Source organism: Saimiri boliviensis, chromosome 3, assembly GCF_048565385.1.
Source record: "Saimiri boliviensis isolate mSaiBol1 chromosome 3, mSaiBol1.pri, whole genome shotgun sequence".
In the NCBI taxonomy this organism is placed as follows: Eukaryota; Metazoa; Chordata; class Mammalia; order Primates; family Cebidae; genus Saimiri; species Saimiri boliviensis.
The window spans coordinates 146,959,369-146,973,894 of record NC_133451.1 but is presented as its reverse complement, the minus strand read 5'-3'; the positions used below and the strand labels follow the sequence as shown (position 1 = coordinate 146,973,894).

At 35.1% G+C, this 14,526-nt stretch overlaps 1 protein-coding gene across 11 annotated transcripts in view; it reads right to left on the bottom strand.

Moving 5' to 3' along the window:
• The window catches only part of INPP4B (inositol polyphosphate-4-phosphatase type II B), an 871,737-nt gene that overhangs the window by 247,583 nt on the left and 609,628 nt on the right, over positions 1–14,526 (bottom strand). For all 11 annotated transcript variants that reach the window (XM_074396868.1, XM_074396869.1, XM_074396867.1 and 8 more), the window contains one exon: positions 4,434–4,545. In XM_074396868.1, coding sequence (XP_074252969.1) covers positions 4,434–4,545 — 112 coding nt within the window. The remainder of the gene's footprint in view (positions 1–4,433; positions 4,546–14,526) is intronic.

Sequence of the window (14,526 nt, the reverse complement as noted above, 5' to 3'; positions counted from 1 at the left end):
CATGCCTGTCAGGGTGGGGAGCTAGGGGAAGGATAGCATTAGGAGAAATACCTAATATAGATAACAGGTTGACAGGTGCAGCAAACCACCATGGCACATGTATATCTATGTAACAAATCTGCACATTCTGCATATGTGTCCCAGAACTTAAAGTATAATCAAAAATAAATAAAATAAAATAAAAAATAATAATTTGTTGTTAGATAAATGCCATCTCCCATGAAGTTTCCTAAGTAAGAAAAATCAAACACCCTCCAAGATAAGAGACACGAAACCAGAAAATAAGTCACAATGGGCCTTATTAGTTATTTAAATTATCATTTATAAAGCTTTTCTTCTATGAACAAGAACAAGACAAATACATCCATTCTCAACACTTCTATTCAGTGTTACAAGAAAGTTCTAGCTAGGACAATCAGAGAAGAAAAAGAAATAAAAGGCATCCAAATAAGACAGGATGAAGGGAAATAGTCTTTGTTTGCTAATAACATTAATTGTATGTGTAGAAAACCCTAATAACATCACAAAAAAAAATTGTTAAAACTGATAATTCAGTAAAGTTGAAGGACACACACCTCACAAAAATCAGTAGTATTTCTTTATGCTGACAACAAACCATTTGAAAAAGAAATTAAGAAATCAATCCCATTAACAATAGTATTAAAAAAAATACTTGGAAGTAAATTTAACCAAGGATTTGAAAGATCTGTACACTGAAAACTAGAAAACAATGATGAAAGAAATTGCAGATAACACAGATAAATAGAAAAGTATCCCATGCTCATGGACTGGAAAAATTAATACTGTTAAAATGTCTATACTACCAAAGGAATATACAGATTAAATGAATCCCTATCAATATTCTAATGTCATTTTTCATGGAAATAAATGTTAAAAATCCTAAAATTCTTAAGAAAGCACAACAGACCTTGACGAGTCAAAGGCATCTTGAGTGAAAAGAATAAAACTGGAGGCATCATGTTAGCTGACTTCAAAATCTATTATAAAGCAAAGCTGTAGTAAACAAAATGGTATATTACTGGCATAAAAACAGACACATTGACCAATGGAATAGGGCAGAAAGCCCAGGAATAAACCCATACATATGGTCAATTTGTTTTCAACAAAGGTACAAAAATACAGAATGGAGAAAGTACAATCTCTTTAATAAATTGTGTTGGGGAAACTAGATGTCCACATGCAGAAAAATAAAATTGGACCCTTATCTCATGTGATGCTCATGCACAAAAATCAACTCAAAATGAATTAAGATTGAAAAGTAAGCCCTAAAAGTATAAAAGTAGTAGGAAGGAAACATTTAGAAATGCCCCGTGACATTGGTCTGGGCAAGATTTCTGTGATATGACCCCAAAAGCACAGGAACAAAAGCGAAAATAAACAAATGGGATTGCATCAAACTAAAAACTTTCTGCACAGTAAAAGAAACATTAAAGAAACAACACATGAATTGGGCTAAACTATTTGCAAACTGTATATCTGATAAGGAGCTAATATTCAAACTACATAAGAAATTCAACTTCGTAGCAAGAAAACAACTCAATAAAAAATGGGCAAAGGACCTAAATAAACACTCTCAAAAAAGGACACACAAATGGCCAATAGATATATTAAAAATTGCTCATCATCACTGATTATCAGGAAAATGCAAATTAAAACTATATAACAAGATACTATCCCACACAAGTCAGAATGGCTATTATCAAAATGATGGGAGATAAGTTCTGGTGAGGGTGTGAAGTAAAGGGAACCCTTATGCTCTGTTGGAATGACTATAAATTAATACAACCTTTATGGAAAACAATATGGAGCCTCCTCAGAAAACTAAACATAGAACTACCATAAAACCTAGCCATCCCATTCTAGGTACACAGCCAAAGGAATTGAAATCAGTCTGCTAAAGAGATATCTTCACTCATGTTCCCTGCAACATTATTCACAACCACTAAAATGTGGAAGCAATTTTGGCGTCCATCATCAGAGGAATGGAAAAAGGAAATGCGGTATATACCCGAAATGAAAAACTATTCAACTTCGAAAAGGGAGAAAGTGCTGTTATTAGTGACAACATGGATAAACCTGGATGATATTATGCTAAGTGAATTATGCCAGGCACAAGACAAATACAGTGTCATCTCATTTATAGATTGTGAAAGAAAACAGATTCTTGAGACCCAGACTCACTATAACGGAGGGAAAGTTAAGATTGGGAACTGAATCACACAAAAAACTGCCTTTGTTTCTTTTCCCCATCAAACAGTTAGCTGCAATGATAGAAGGCCACATCTCTCCCCTATGCCCTACTTCACAAATTGCTCACAATTCCTTGTGGGCCCCAGCTTTTTCAATATATACATCCGGCCCTACAAAATAGCCTGAGTACAGAGTTTTGCTGAATCTCACCCCAACAATATAAATTAACAGCTTATATCTTCACAGACAGGGGATAAGGACAAGACTAGAAAATCATCCCTCTGCCCACCCTGAGACAAACGCATAACTGACTTCTATTTTATCTTAAGTACAATGTATATTTACTGACTATAAGAGGAAAGCATAATTGACTATTCCCCTTTCCCTTTTCACATATAAAATGTAGATTCACTGAGCATTAATAAAAGCCTCACTGTGTGACCACTTCCCTCACTACCTGCCCTCCCCTCTCTTTTTTTCTCTCTTCTTCCCTTTCTCCTCATTCTTTCCCTTTTACATATTGGAGTCCTCAAAACCCTCTTTGGAAAAGGCAGAGATCACAGATGCTCCCCTGATTTGTGTTTTTTTTCCCAGGTGCGGCCTCAACCTTGGCAAAATAAACATCTAAATTAATTGAGACCTGCCTCGGACATTTTTTTGACTTACATTTGTGGAATCTACAAGAGTCAAACTCAGAAGTAGAGGGAAGGATGACAGTTACCAGAGGGTGGGGAAGGGAAAGTTTAGGGAAATGGGAGATGCTCATCAAAGGGTACAAGTTTCCGTTAGCCAAAATGAGTAAGCTTTAGTAAGCTACTGAGCAGAATAGTCACTATAGAATAGTGCACTGTAGATTCCAAAATTGCTAAAAGAGAAAATTATGTTTTTACCACATATACAAAATAAGTATGTGAGGCGACAGATTTGTTAATTAGCCAGATTTAATCATTCCATAATGCAAGCATATATCAAAACATCACATTGTACCCCATAAGCATATACAATGATTGCTTATTTTAAAAAATATATGCATATATATGCATGTGTATATATATGTATGTATATACATATATGTATGTACATATGTATGTGTGTGTATATATATATATAGAGAGAGAGAGACAGAGACAGAGATGGAATCTTACTCTGTCACCCAGGCTGGAGTGCAGTGGTGCAATTTTGACTCACTGCATCCTCCACTCCCCGGGTTCAAGAAATTCTCCTGCCTCAGCCTCCCAGTAATCAGGTTTACAGGCACCCACTACCACACCTGGGTAATTTTTGTATTTTTAGTAGACAAGGTGTTTCACCATCTTGTCCAGGCTGATCTTGAACTCCTGACCTCGTGATCCACCCACCTCAGCCTCCCAAAGTGCTGGGATTACAGGCATGAGCCACCATGACCAGCCACTAAAAATATTTTTTAATGCTCCTTTATTAAAAGGTAGAAATTATAGTGTATAAAATTTATTTTCCTAAAAGAAACTACCAGCAGTTTCTAAGTCTATCCCACGTTTAAATGGTCTTAATAAAACAAGCAATTGCATTCCTAAGAAAGGAATTTAGGCTAATATTTACATAGAGTTTCTCTGTCTTAGTGAAGAGGAACAGAAAGAAAGAGAAGATCCTAGACATTTATTTATATATATCAGGCCTTTATTCTGTGCTTCAAGGAAGCAGCTTCCCCTTTAGTTGGTGTTGTCTCTCCTCCAGAGCTGTTCTTTCAATGAATACTATTTCCTGCTTCTCTCTCCTCAATTTCATAAGGCACAAAGTTCTTGTTAAATCTGCCCCACTTCATGTAAAGCTGAAATACAAATTAAAATTGCATATCTTTCCAAAGAAGGTTTTGGGAATAGAGAACAAGTTATTTTGGGCAATTGCCCTCCCAGAATCTTCTGGCATCTCACATAGGTTAATTATGGTAAAATGTGACAATGATCAATACTTGTTCCAACTGAAAAGAGGCAGTGTCAATGAGGGAGCTGGCAGGGAAGAGGAAGTTACTTCTGAATGGAGCATTGCTTTGCATAGTTCTAAGCAAATAGGTCCTCTGGTTCAGAGACTGAAACACACATATTGTACTCCAATTTCAGAGTTGTTTTCTCATTTAGGTTTTGATAATGAGATTTCAAACCCCACAGAGGTGTTGGTGAGACAGACATCTGGCAAAGCTGATCATTTTTAATATAATTTGTGCAGTGAGCAGACTCAGATCCTACCTTTTGTCCCTGTACATCTGCGGTGATGTGGTCGGCTTCCCCATCCTCAATCTCCCCCATCTTCACGACACTGACTTCTATGGTGCCGACCACTTTGCCACCATCTGAAGTTCTGCAACAAAAATACATGAAATGGAATGGTAAGAAGCTTCTGTCTCCCCCAGAAATATCCGAGACATATTTGTTTCTGAAAATCACTAGCACTGCTATTTACTTAGTAAGACAAAATCTGCATAAAACATAGCAAAACATGGTAATAGGGTAGGTTTTGCTTTTAATTTGAAATGAAAATTATCTACGGATGCGTGAGGTAAGAGCACCGACTGTTGAAAAGTACTTCAGGAAGATGAAACCTCCTCGATGTTCTCAGAGGTACCCTCAAGGAAAGAACATTGTGTCAGAGATCAATATCCTATTTGAAACCATCAAACCTAAAACAGCCCATCATTACCAACTGTATGAGATACTGCATGTGTCTGTCACAGAAACTATGGAGTAAAACAGAGTAAAATAGAAGAGAGTATAAACATTCTTATCTTCCTCTATGACTGGGCTATTGGCTACAAAATCTGACTTTGTGCCTTTTCTCTAACATTTTTCTTTACAGCCTATTAAGTAAAAATGATTCTCCCCTAGCAAACATAAGAACATGGAAAGCAGAACATAACCCAAAGCTCATTTAGTAAGACTCCTTACTTTTTCAGATAAAGAAACTGAGACTCACAAAGATGGAAAGACCCTTTCAACATAACAGAATGACAAATTCAGGTTTCTATCTTCTCTGAGTCATCAATAGCTCTTCTACATTTAATGATAATAATATAAGATTTTCACCATCATTATTTTTAGCAGTCTAAAAATTTTATGTTTGGCAATAAAGACAAAAGCCAAAGATAAGTTTAAGAACCACACTGTAAGATTCTCTAGTTTCCTTTTCTGAGCAAGAAAAACTACAGAATAAATAGTGTCATTATACCATGGAAACATTGTGACATATAATTATATTTTCCCTGGAGCCTTTTGTGAAAATAGGTAGCAAGCCACCTCATAGACAGGATGTGTTGCTGTAACTTCTATTTAAGCACAATTGACTGAACAAGTACTCATGTGACATCTCATTTTCTTTATTAGTGACATCTTTTATGAAATTTATTTAACTTTCAGCTGAATACCAATGATGTCTTTCTTTTAACTAATTCCTTCTAAATGCTGCTATTTTTTAATTAAAAGTGTCAGAAAGGAGTAGGGGGGTTTCTATGAGTAGTTTACCAAAATACTAATTAAAATATCATTATTTATCATAAGTGAAAAAAAAAAACTGATTATATTACTAGATAAGGTACAAATTAAAACACAACTTTGAATTATATTTTTAAGAAAGTTAAAGGAGAACATTTCTGATGGCATGTACACAGAAATATTGTAGTACAATGAAGATAATTAAAATAGAAAAAGGGGAGAGAGATCCAAGATAGCTGATCACTAGCAGCTCGGGATTGTAGCTCCCAGTGAAAATGCAAAGAACAAGAGGACGCCACACCTTCACATGAATTCTTGTTGCTCACGCACCAGGAGATTCCCAGCGGAGGAGCCCCACGGGTCGCCAGCACGACTCTTGTGACGGGCGAGGCGGTTTTGCCGGCACCTCGGAGCGTCGGTTCTTGGTGCAGAGTCAGAAAAGCACCATCAATCTTAACGCCGCTGATTTAGTCGGCGCAGTGGGTTGCTCAGATTTTGGCGCTGAGAATCAATAAGTTGGACGTCCACTCAGAAACCCAATTACAAAGACGGTAATTATAAAGACCACAGATGGATAAATCTACAACGAAGGGAAGAAAACAGTCAAAACAGGCTGAGAATACCCAAGATCAGAATGCCTCTCCCTCAGCAGGGGATCACAGTTCCTCATCAGCAGCAAAACAAGGCTTGATGGAGAATGAGTGTGTTCCAATTACAGAAGCAGGCTTCAAAATGTGGATAATAAGAAACTTCTGTGAATTAAAAGAACTTGTTCTAACACAATCTAAAGAAACTAAGAACTTTGAAAAAAGGTTTGACGAAATGTCAACAAGAATACAAAATTTAGAGAGGAAAATAAGTGAATTGATGGAGCTGAAAAACACAATACGAGAACTATGTGAAGTATGCACAAGTTTTAACAGCCAAATTTATCAAGAAGAAGAAAGGATATCAGAGGTCAAAGACCAACTCAATGAAATAAAACTAGAAGACAAGATTAGAGAAAAAAGGATAAAAAGGAACAAGCAAAGTCTCCAAGAAATATGGGACTATGTGAAAAGACCTAATCTATGCTTGATAGGTGTACCTGAATGTGACGAAGAGAATGAATCCAAGCTGGAAAATACGCTTCAGGATATTATTCAGGAAAATTTTCCCAACTTAGTAAGGCAGGATAATATTCAACTCCAGGTAATACAGAGAACACCACAAAGATATTCCTCAAGAAGAGCAACTCCAAGGCACATAATCATCAGATTCACCAGGGTTAAAATGAAGGAGAAAATACTAAGGGCAGCCAAAGAGAAAGGTCAGGTTACCCACAAAGGGAAGCCTATCAGACTAACAGCAGATCTCTCAGCAGAAACCCCACAAGCCAGAAGAGAGTGGGGACCAATATTCAACATCCTTAAAGAAAAGAACTTTCAACCAAGAATTTCACATCCAGCCAAACTAAGCTTCATAAATGAAGGAAAAATAAAGTTTTTTTGTGAACAAGCAACCACTCAGAGAATTCATCACCACCAGGCCTGCTTTACAAGAGCTTCTGAAAGAACCACTACACATAGAAAGGAAAAAAACAGTATCAGCCTTTCTAAAAAATATCAAAAAGTAAAGAACATCAATATAATGAAGAATTTACATCAACTAATGGGCAAAATAGCCAGCTAATATTAAATGGCAGTATTAAACTCACATATATCATTATTAATTCTAAATTTAAATTGACTAAATTCCCCAATTCAAACACAGACAGGCAATCTGGACAAAAAACTAAAACCCATTGGTATGCTGCATCCAGATCCATCTCACATTCAAGGATACACAAAGACTCAAAACAAGGGATGGAGAGAGACTTACCAACCAAACATAGAGCAAAAATAAATAAATAAAAAGCAGAAGTTACAATTTTTGCCTCTGATAAAATAGTCTTTAAAGCAACAAAGATCAAAAGAAGCAAAGAAGGACATTATATAATGATAAAAGAATCAAAGCAACAACAAGAAGAGTTAAAGATCCTAAATATACACGCACCCAATACAGGAATACCCAGACATACAAGACTAATAAAGAGACTTAGACTCCCACACAATAATAGTGGGAGACTTCAACATTAATATTAGACAGATCAATGAGATAGAAAATTAACAACGATATCCAGGGCCTGAACTCAGATCTGGAACAAGTAAATGTAATTAACATTTATAGAACTCTCCACTTTACACAAAATATACACTCTTATCAGTACCACATCATATCAACTTAGAAGTTTAAACGAAATGTTGGTTGGCTCCTTGTTTGTTATTCTCTTCCCTCATTTTCTTTCATGTCTCCATTATTAAGGACAATTATAGGTATACCCATATTTAGACTGCATTCTAGCCCGGGCAACAAAGCAATATCCCCATTCTCTCTCCCTCTTCCTCTCTCTTTCTTCCTCTTCTTTATTCTTTTTCTTATTATTCTTTTTTTCTTTCTAAAAAACAAAACAAAACAAAACAAACAAACAAAAAACAACAAAAAACACTACCTACTAGTAGAAAATATTGGGGGAAATTATATATGTGTGTATGTATATGGAGTTATATATGTATACACACACACATATATACTCACATATATATATATTTTTATCCTGTAATCAGAAGCCCTTTTGAAATATGACCTCAAACCCATAACTATGAAAGAAAAGATGTATGAATCTGACAACTTTAAAAAAAAATATTCTGCATACAAAGAAAAACACAGGTAAAGTTAAAGATAAATGACAAACTAGGACCAAGCATGGTGGCTTACACTTGCAATCCTAGTACCTTGGGAGGCCAAGGTGGGCAGATCACCTTGGGGTCAAGAGTTTGAGATCAGCCTGGCCAACATGATGAAACCCCAACTCTACTAAAAATACAAAAATTAGCTGGATGTGATGGCATGTTCCTGTAATCCCAGTTACTTGGGAGTCTGAGGCAGGAGAATTGCTTGAACTCAGGAGGCAGACGTTGCAGTGAGATCCTGAGATCCTGCCACTGTACTTCAGCCTGGGCATCAGAATAAGACTCCATTTTGAAAAAATAAAATAAAATGGCCAACTGGGAGAAAAATTTCTAATTCATGTAATAGAGCTAATAGACTTAATATATAAAAAGTTTATTTTAAAAAGTATTTAAAGCAAAACAGTAACCCAGTTGAGTAATGGATAAAGAATATGAAGAGTTTACAGGAAAAGAAATATAAATGGCTTTAAATCTATTCAAAGATGTAGTTTTATTTGTAATTGCAAATAGAACCTGTGCAGTTTTATTTGTAATTGCAAATAGAACCTGTTACAAGACTTTAATATAAATTTTCAAAATGCTAAATGCACATTCACCCAAGAATTATATCTCTAATAATTTATCTTACAGTTACAGTTGCAAATGTGCAAATGATGTATATACAGGGTTATTGATTATACCATTGTTTGTAGTAGCAGAAAAAGGAAACTGCTCATATAGTAATTCATAAGAACTAGTTACATTAGCAGTCATTAAAAAGGTGGAGGCAAGCAGGGGAACTGCTTGAACCTGGGAGACAGAGGTCACAGTGAGCCTAGATCAAGCCACTGCACTCCAGCCTGGTGACAGAGTGAGAATGCATGTCAAAAAATGAACCGAGAAAAAAAAAAAAAAAAAAAAAAAGGTGGAGGCAACTTGTTATGGATTATGAAAAGACATCCAAAATATATTTAGTAGAAAAAAAGTGTATAGAGTAAATGGTATACAGCATTTGCGTAAAATACATGCATATAATTGGTATGTATGTAACACAGAATATCTCATATCCTTGTATAAGGATAGACAAACTAGTAAGAGTGGTTGCCTCTTGAGAGGCAAATTGAGTGGGTTAGGGACAGGGGTGGAAGGGAGACTTACTTGTCATTGTATGCCAATCTTTGCATTTCGAATGTTGTATCAAGCATAATCTATTCTAAAATATCATATTTTTAAAATCCTTATGAAAAGACAAAAAGCAAAACAGAAAATATTGTAACATTTGTTTTCATTGCAATTTACCATAAAAACAATAGAAAAAGGAAAGTGATTTATTGTTAAATAGATTCTTTTTACTAAAATATGAAGTAAAATGGCTCTTGGTGACTTTGACATTAATGGAAATTATAATGTTGACTCAGTTGTTTGAAATTAATATAGAAACCAAGTATTCATCACAAAGAAGATGTATAGACAGGTGACAGTATGATCTGTGATATTTTAGAAAACTATATTAGCTCCAATTCTGGAATGGCTTTAAATAATTCATTATGTCATTTCTTCAGTGTCATATTCTCATTTAAATATGACAGTAACTTGTCATAAGTCATGGTGTGGCACGTTTCTGTACAATTCTTCAGTACCTAGTAGTTAAATAAAGCATATAATAAGGACCTTCATGGATACTACTTAAAAATTAATTTGGTAGATATTTGTAGATTTCTTTTTCATCAAAATTGCTTATCTATAAAAAATAAACATACATTTTTCTTCTCAAAAGACTTGTTTAAAACTTTTTATTTGGGCAAACTAAGTTATCTTCATTTCTAGGAGCACAAGGCCTATATATGACCATCTAAATTTTTTCACTGATCTAATCCAAATAATGCACCTAATGATTTGAAACAGAAAGGTTGTGTAATAAACCGGATATGTCATAATGGTTGAAAGTGTGAACTCAAGAGTTTGACTTATCTGTTAGCTGTGTGACTTTGGGAAAGTCATTTACCCAGACGAATCTTTAATTTTCTCATTTGTAAAATGGAGATGACAGTAGCCTTGTTTTAAGAATTAAATTATGGGAGTTGATTAATACGAAGTGCTAAACACAATGTCTTACACAAGATAACTACCACTCTACCCCATCATCCTAGTAGCAGTATTGGTACAATAGCGGTAGCAGCAAAAACAGAATTGCTAATGTCATTAATGTATTAAACTATATTTAATCTGATTCGCTCAAGAAACTTTACGGAAACCAATATCCAAGACAAAAATAAAAGGCTATAGGATCTCATGGCATATGCATTTAATCACTTTGTATCCCCAGTGATTAAATGCTCACTGGGGTTACAAAGATTTTGTTTTTTCGTTGTTTTTTGTGTTTTTTTTGTTTTTTGTTTTTTGTTTTTTTGTTTTTTGTTTTTTGTTTTTGTTGTTGTTGGTTTGTTTCGTTTTCTTGCACTGTCACCCAGGCTGGAGTGCAGTGGCACAATCCTGGCTCACTGTAACCTCCACCTACCAGGTCAAGCGATTCTCCTGCCTCAGCCTCCTGAGTAGCTGGGACTACAGGCGCATGCCACCATGCCCAGCTAATTTTTTTTTTTTTTCCAGTAGATACAGGGTTTCACCATGTTAGCCAGGATGGTCTCAATCTCCTGACCTTGTGATCTGCCCACTTCGGCCTCTCAAAGTGCTGGGATTACAAGCATGAGCCACCGTGCCCAGCAAAGACTTTGTAGTAAGAGGCTGTTATGATGTTTACATTCCTAGTAATGCAGAGAACACAAATTTATTAATTATAATGAAAGTGAATCCTTCTAAAATACTAAAGTAGATGAATAATCAACGAACTATGGAAGTGAACTTTGGAACTACAGCTCTATCTATTCCATTTTTTAAAGTATGTGGCTCCTTTTTCAATGATTTTTCTTCTTTTTGGGTTTCCTATTTTTCATTGTCTTCCACAGGCTTCCACTTAGTGTGTGAGTAGAATCAAAGCAAGAAACATGATTAATCTAGTGACAGTATAGAATTCTGGCATGAATTTTTCCCCAAAACCATTTTGGCAGCTTTTTTTGCATGCCCTGAAGCATGTTTCCTCAATTGAACTTTATGAAAACTGCAGAATGGTGAATCCAAGACATCCAAAAATGTGGTTCACCCTGTCATGGAACTAGAATGTAAAATGTAGGAGCCATTTCCTATTTATTCTGTTATAATTTACCATACAGAGAATACAGATATCCTCATTTCTTTTCAATTAGAAGAGTCACAAATGAAATACCTATTTCATATTTCCAAAGATGTTTTCAAAGATGACTTAAAGATTTAGAAAAAAAATTATTAAATGGTAAACTATGCTTCCAATTTATCACTTATCAAGTTGGAAAAGCTAGTAATAATAGCTTAATCATTATTCATCACCAAAATTCTACTAAATGCTATCTTATGGAAATTCATCATATCTGCATAGAAGATATATTAAAGAGAGTTCTGTGCTAGATATCAAGAAACCCAGGTTCTATTTTACACTCAGTCACTAAGTGCATATCACTTCAGTTCTCTGGATTTCAGCTTCCATTACTGCAAAAGAAAGTGTTGGTTTCTAAAGGCTCTTTCATACTACTAGGACTCGAACCTCAGGCTCTAATCACTCTTGCAATTCCATCACAGGCCATCACAGATTGATATGGACTCAACAAAAATCTCAGGTCAATTCTAGCCTCTCTTCCTCACTCCACACCTTCCCATTCCACTTTCTGCCAAAACAAACCAAATACATGCTAAATCTGGAGAGTAACTTAGCATTTATAGCCAAATTTTTAAAAGGGCTGGGTTTTCTTATAATATCATATTTTATATTATATATACATCATATAGATGTATACAGCAATTATGACATTGGATCTTGGTATGTTTACAAGGATACAAATTTGATTGAACCAAAAACAGAGTTATCTTCATACTCTTACCTTTCCTAGCAATTCATGTGGCAATAAGATGGGGCTGCAGTGATCAATATCTCAATCTACTTAAGGAAAAAAACCATGTTATTTCAGACAGTGGGTATTGCCAGGTCATTACCACAGTTTAATGCAGAAAGTGGATAGAGAAGTAAAAGATAAGCAGTTCATGGCTGCTACAGTATTTTGATCACAATGTCAAGTTTCTCTTTCCCTCAGAAGATGGACTTAAATATTTAACCACAACAAAAAGACATGGAAAACAAAGATGGGGAAAATTTCAGCAATACAAATCTACACTCCCTTCTTACCTAAGTTTCAGCATACATAATATATTGGTGATCAAAGTTCTTTAAAATCTGCCTTTAAAATGACTGCCCTAATACTTCCTAATGAAATATTCAATCTCACATGCTGGAACACATAAATATATTCTTAGAAGACTAAAGGAAAGGGAATGTAAAACAGTTGTCTAACAAAGAACAATTTAATGACACTTTTTCTAAACTTCTATCTTACCTATTCTGCCATAGTTAATAGAGGGAAAAAAGAGAAATGAAAAACACCTCCAGAAATGTGAAACAGCAAAATGAAAATAACTTCTCGATTTTGGAAATGCCACAGAGATACAAACCAACAAATGACTCTGTAAACACCCAGGGACAAACCATCATTAGCACTGTCAGTCTTTGTGAATATAAAGTAGTCCTGGTATTACACACAGGAATCTTCAGCTGGGAGGCATGCCTTGCATTTAAACCATCTAGACATGTAACCAGAAATGAAAATCTCACCCAAACATAAAAATAAACAAGGGCCATAAGTAAACAAACAGATTCACTGAATGAGTGATTGCACCCTGATGATCTTTCTGGTGAATACAATTACACATCAGTGCCAGATTTATTTAGGGCTCACAGAAGTTAGATTTATATTTAAGTATGTATAACTAAACACACCTCTATCTAGCTGAAACTCACAAATGTCAGAAGCCGTATAATACTTTCAAATTAATAGTAAAGTAAAACTTCTCAGTTTTGCTTAATATGAATAGCCTATACTCTAGGGTTTATTTCTTAGTTTCCTGCTCTTTTCTCAGTATAAGCTCACCTTCAGACATTTCCTCCATCATCATGAGCTGTAACTATCCTTTTATGAAGACCCACCCCAATCCCATATTTCCAACTTGATCGTGATTTTCTGATCTAGAACTCCAAATTCCCTTTATTCTGATCTCATGATTTCACATTCTGCAAGCTTGAGACCTAAACTTTCATTCCCTCAAACCCAAATTCACTTACATTAGTAGCATGTCATTCTCCCAAAACCAAGAATATTCCATCTCTACCTCTGCCTTGCCTTTCCCTTCTTATCAGTCACTAAATCCTACCAATTCTTCCTCCATAATGTCTCTTTCACATGACCTTTCCCAATAGCAACATTCCAATTAGTTTTATTACTTCTCTTATGTTATACCTGAAGAACGGACTTTCCATCCTCCAGTGTCTGTTTCTTGCATTTCATTCATGTCAACTTTTCTTCTTAAAGCTCTGCTTTCACTATGTTATTTTTTTCCTGTTAAAAGTCCTTAGACGTTGTCCAATACTTACTCAAAAAGGCTAAACTACATAGATCTGTCAAAGTTTATGGACATTCAGTATTTTTGGCTCACACTGATCCACCTTATCACATACCATTAAATAATAAAATATAGTTTAGCGGAAAACACAGTGAACGTTGAGAAACAAAGTCTTGGTTATGGTGCTGACTCTCTATAATAAACAGCTATGTAATTATGAGCAGGCAACTCAGCCTCTGTAAAGATTTCCCAGCTATAAAATATAATGACTGTAAACCATCCTACTTATCTCAGAAGATTCATGTGATCAAAAAGAAAAGATCTTGGATTTTAATGTGAAAATGCTTTAGTATATGGAAATTAGTAGTATTGTTTCCTGGGCCACAAAGCTTCAAGACAATGCTGTAGAAATGTTGACCATCAGTTTTTCAGACTAACTGGCTTATAGATTACTCTTTACTGATAAAAACAGTACTGTCCAAATATGAGGGATTATACAAATACAAATAAGATAAAGTAATTTTTACCTTCTTCATAATACTACTACAAATATATATTTGGAA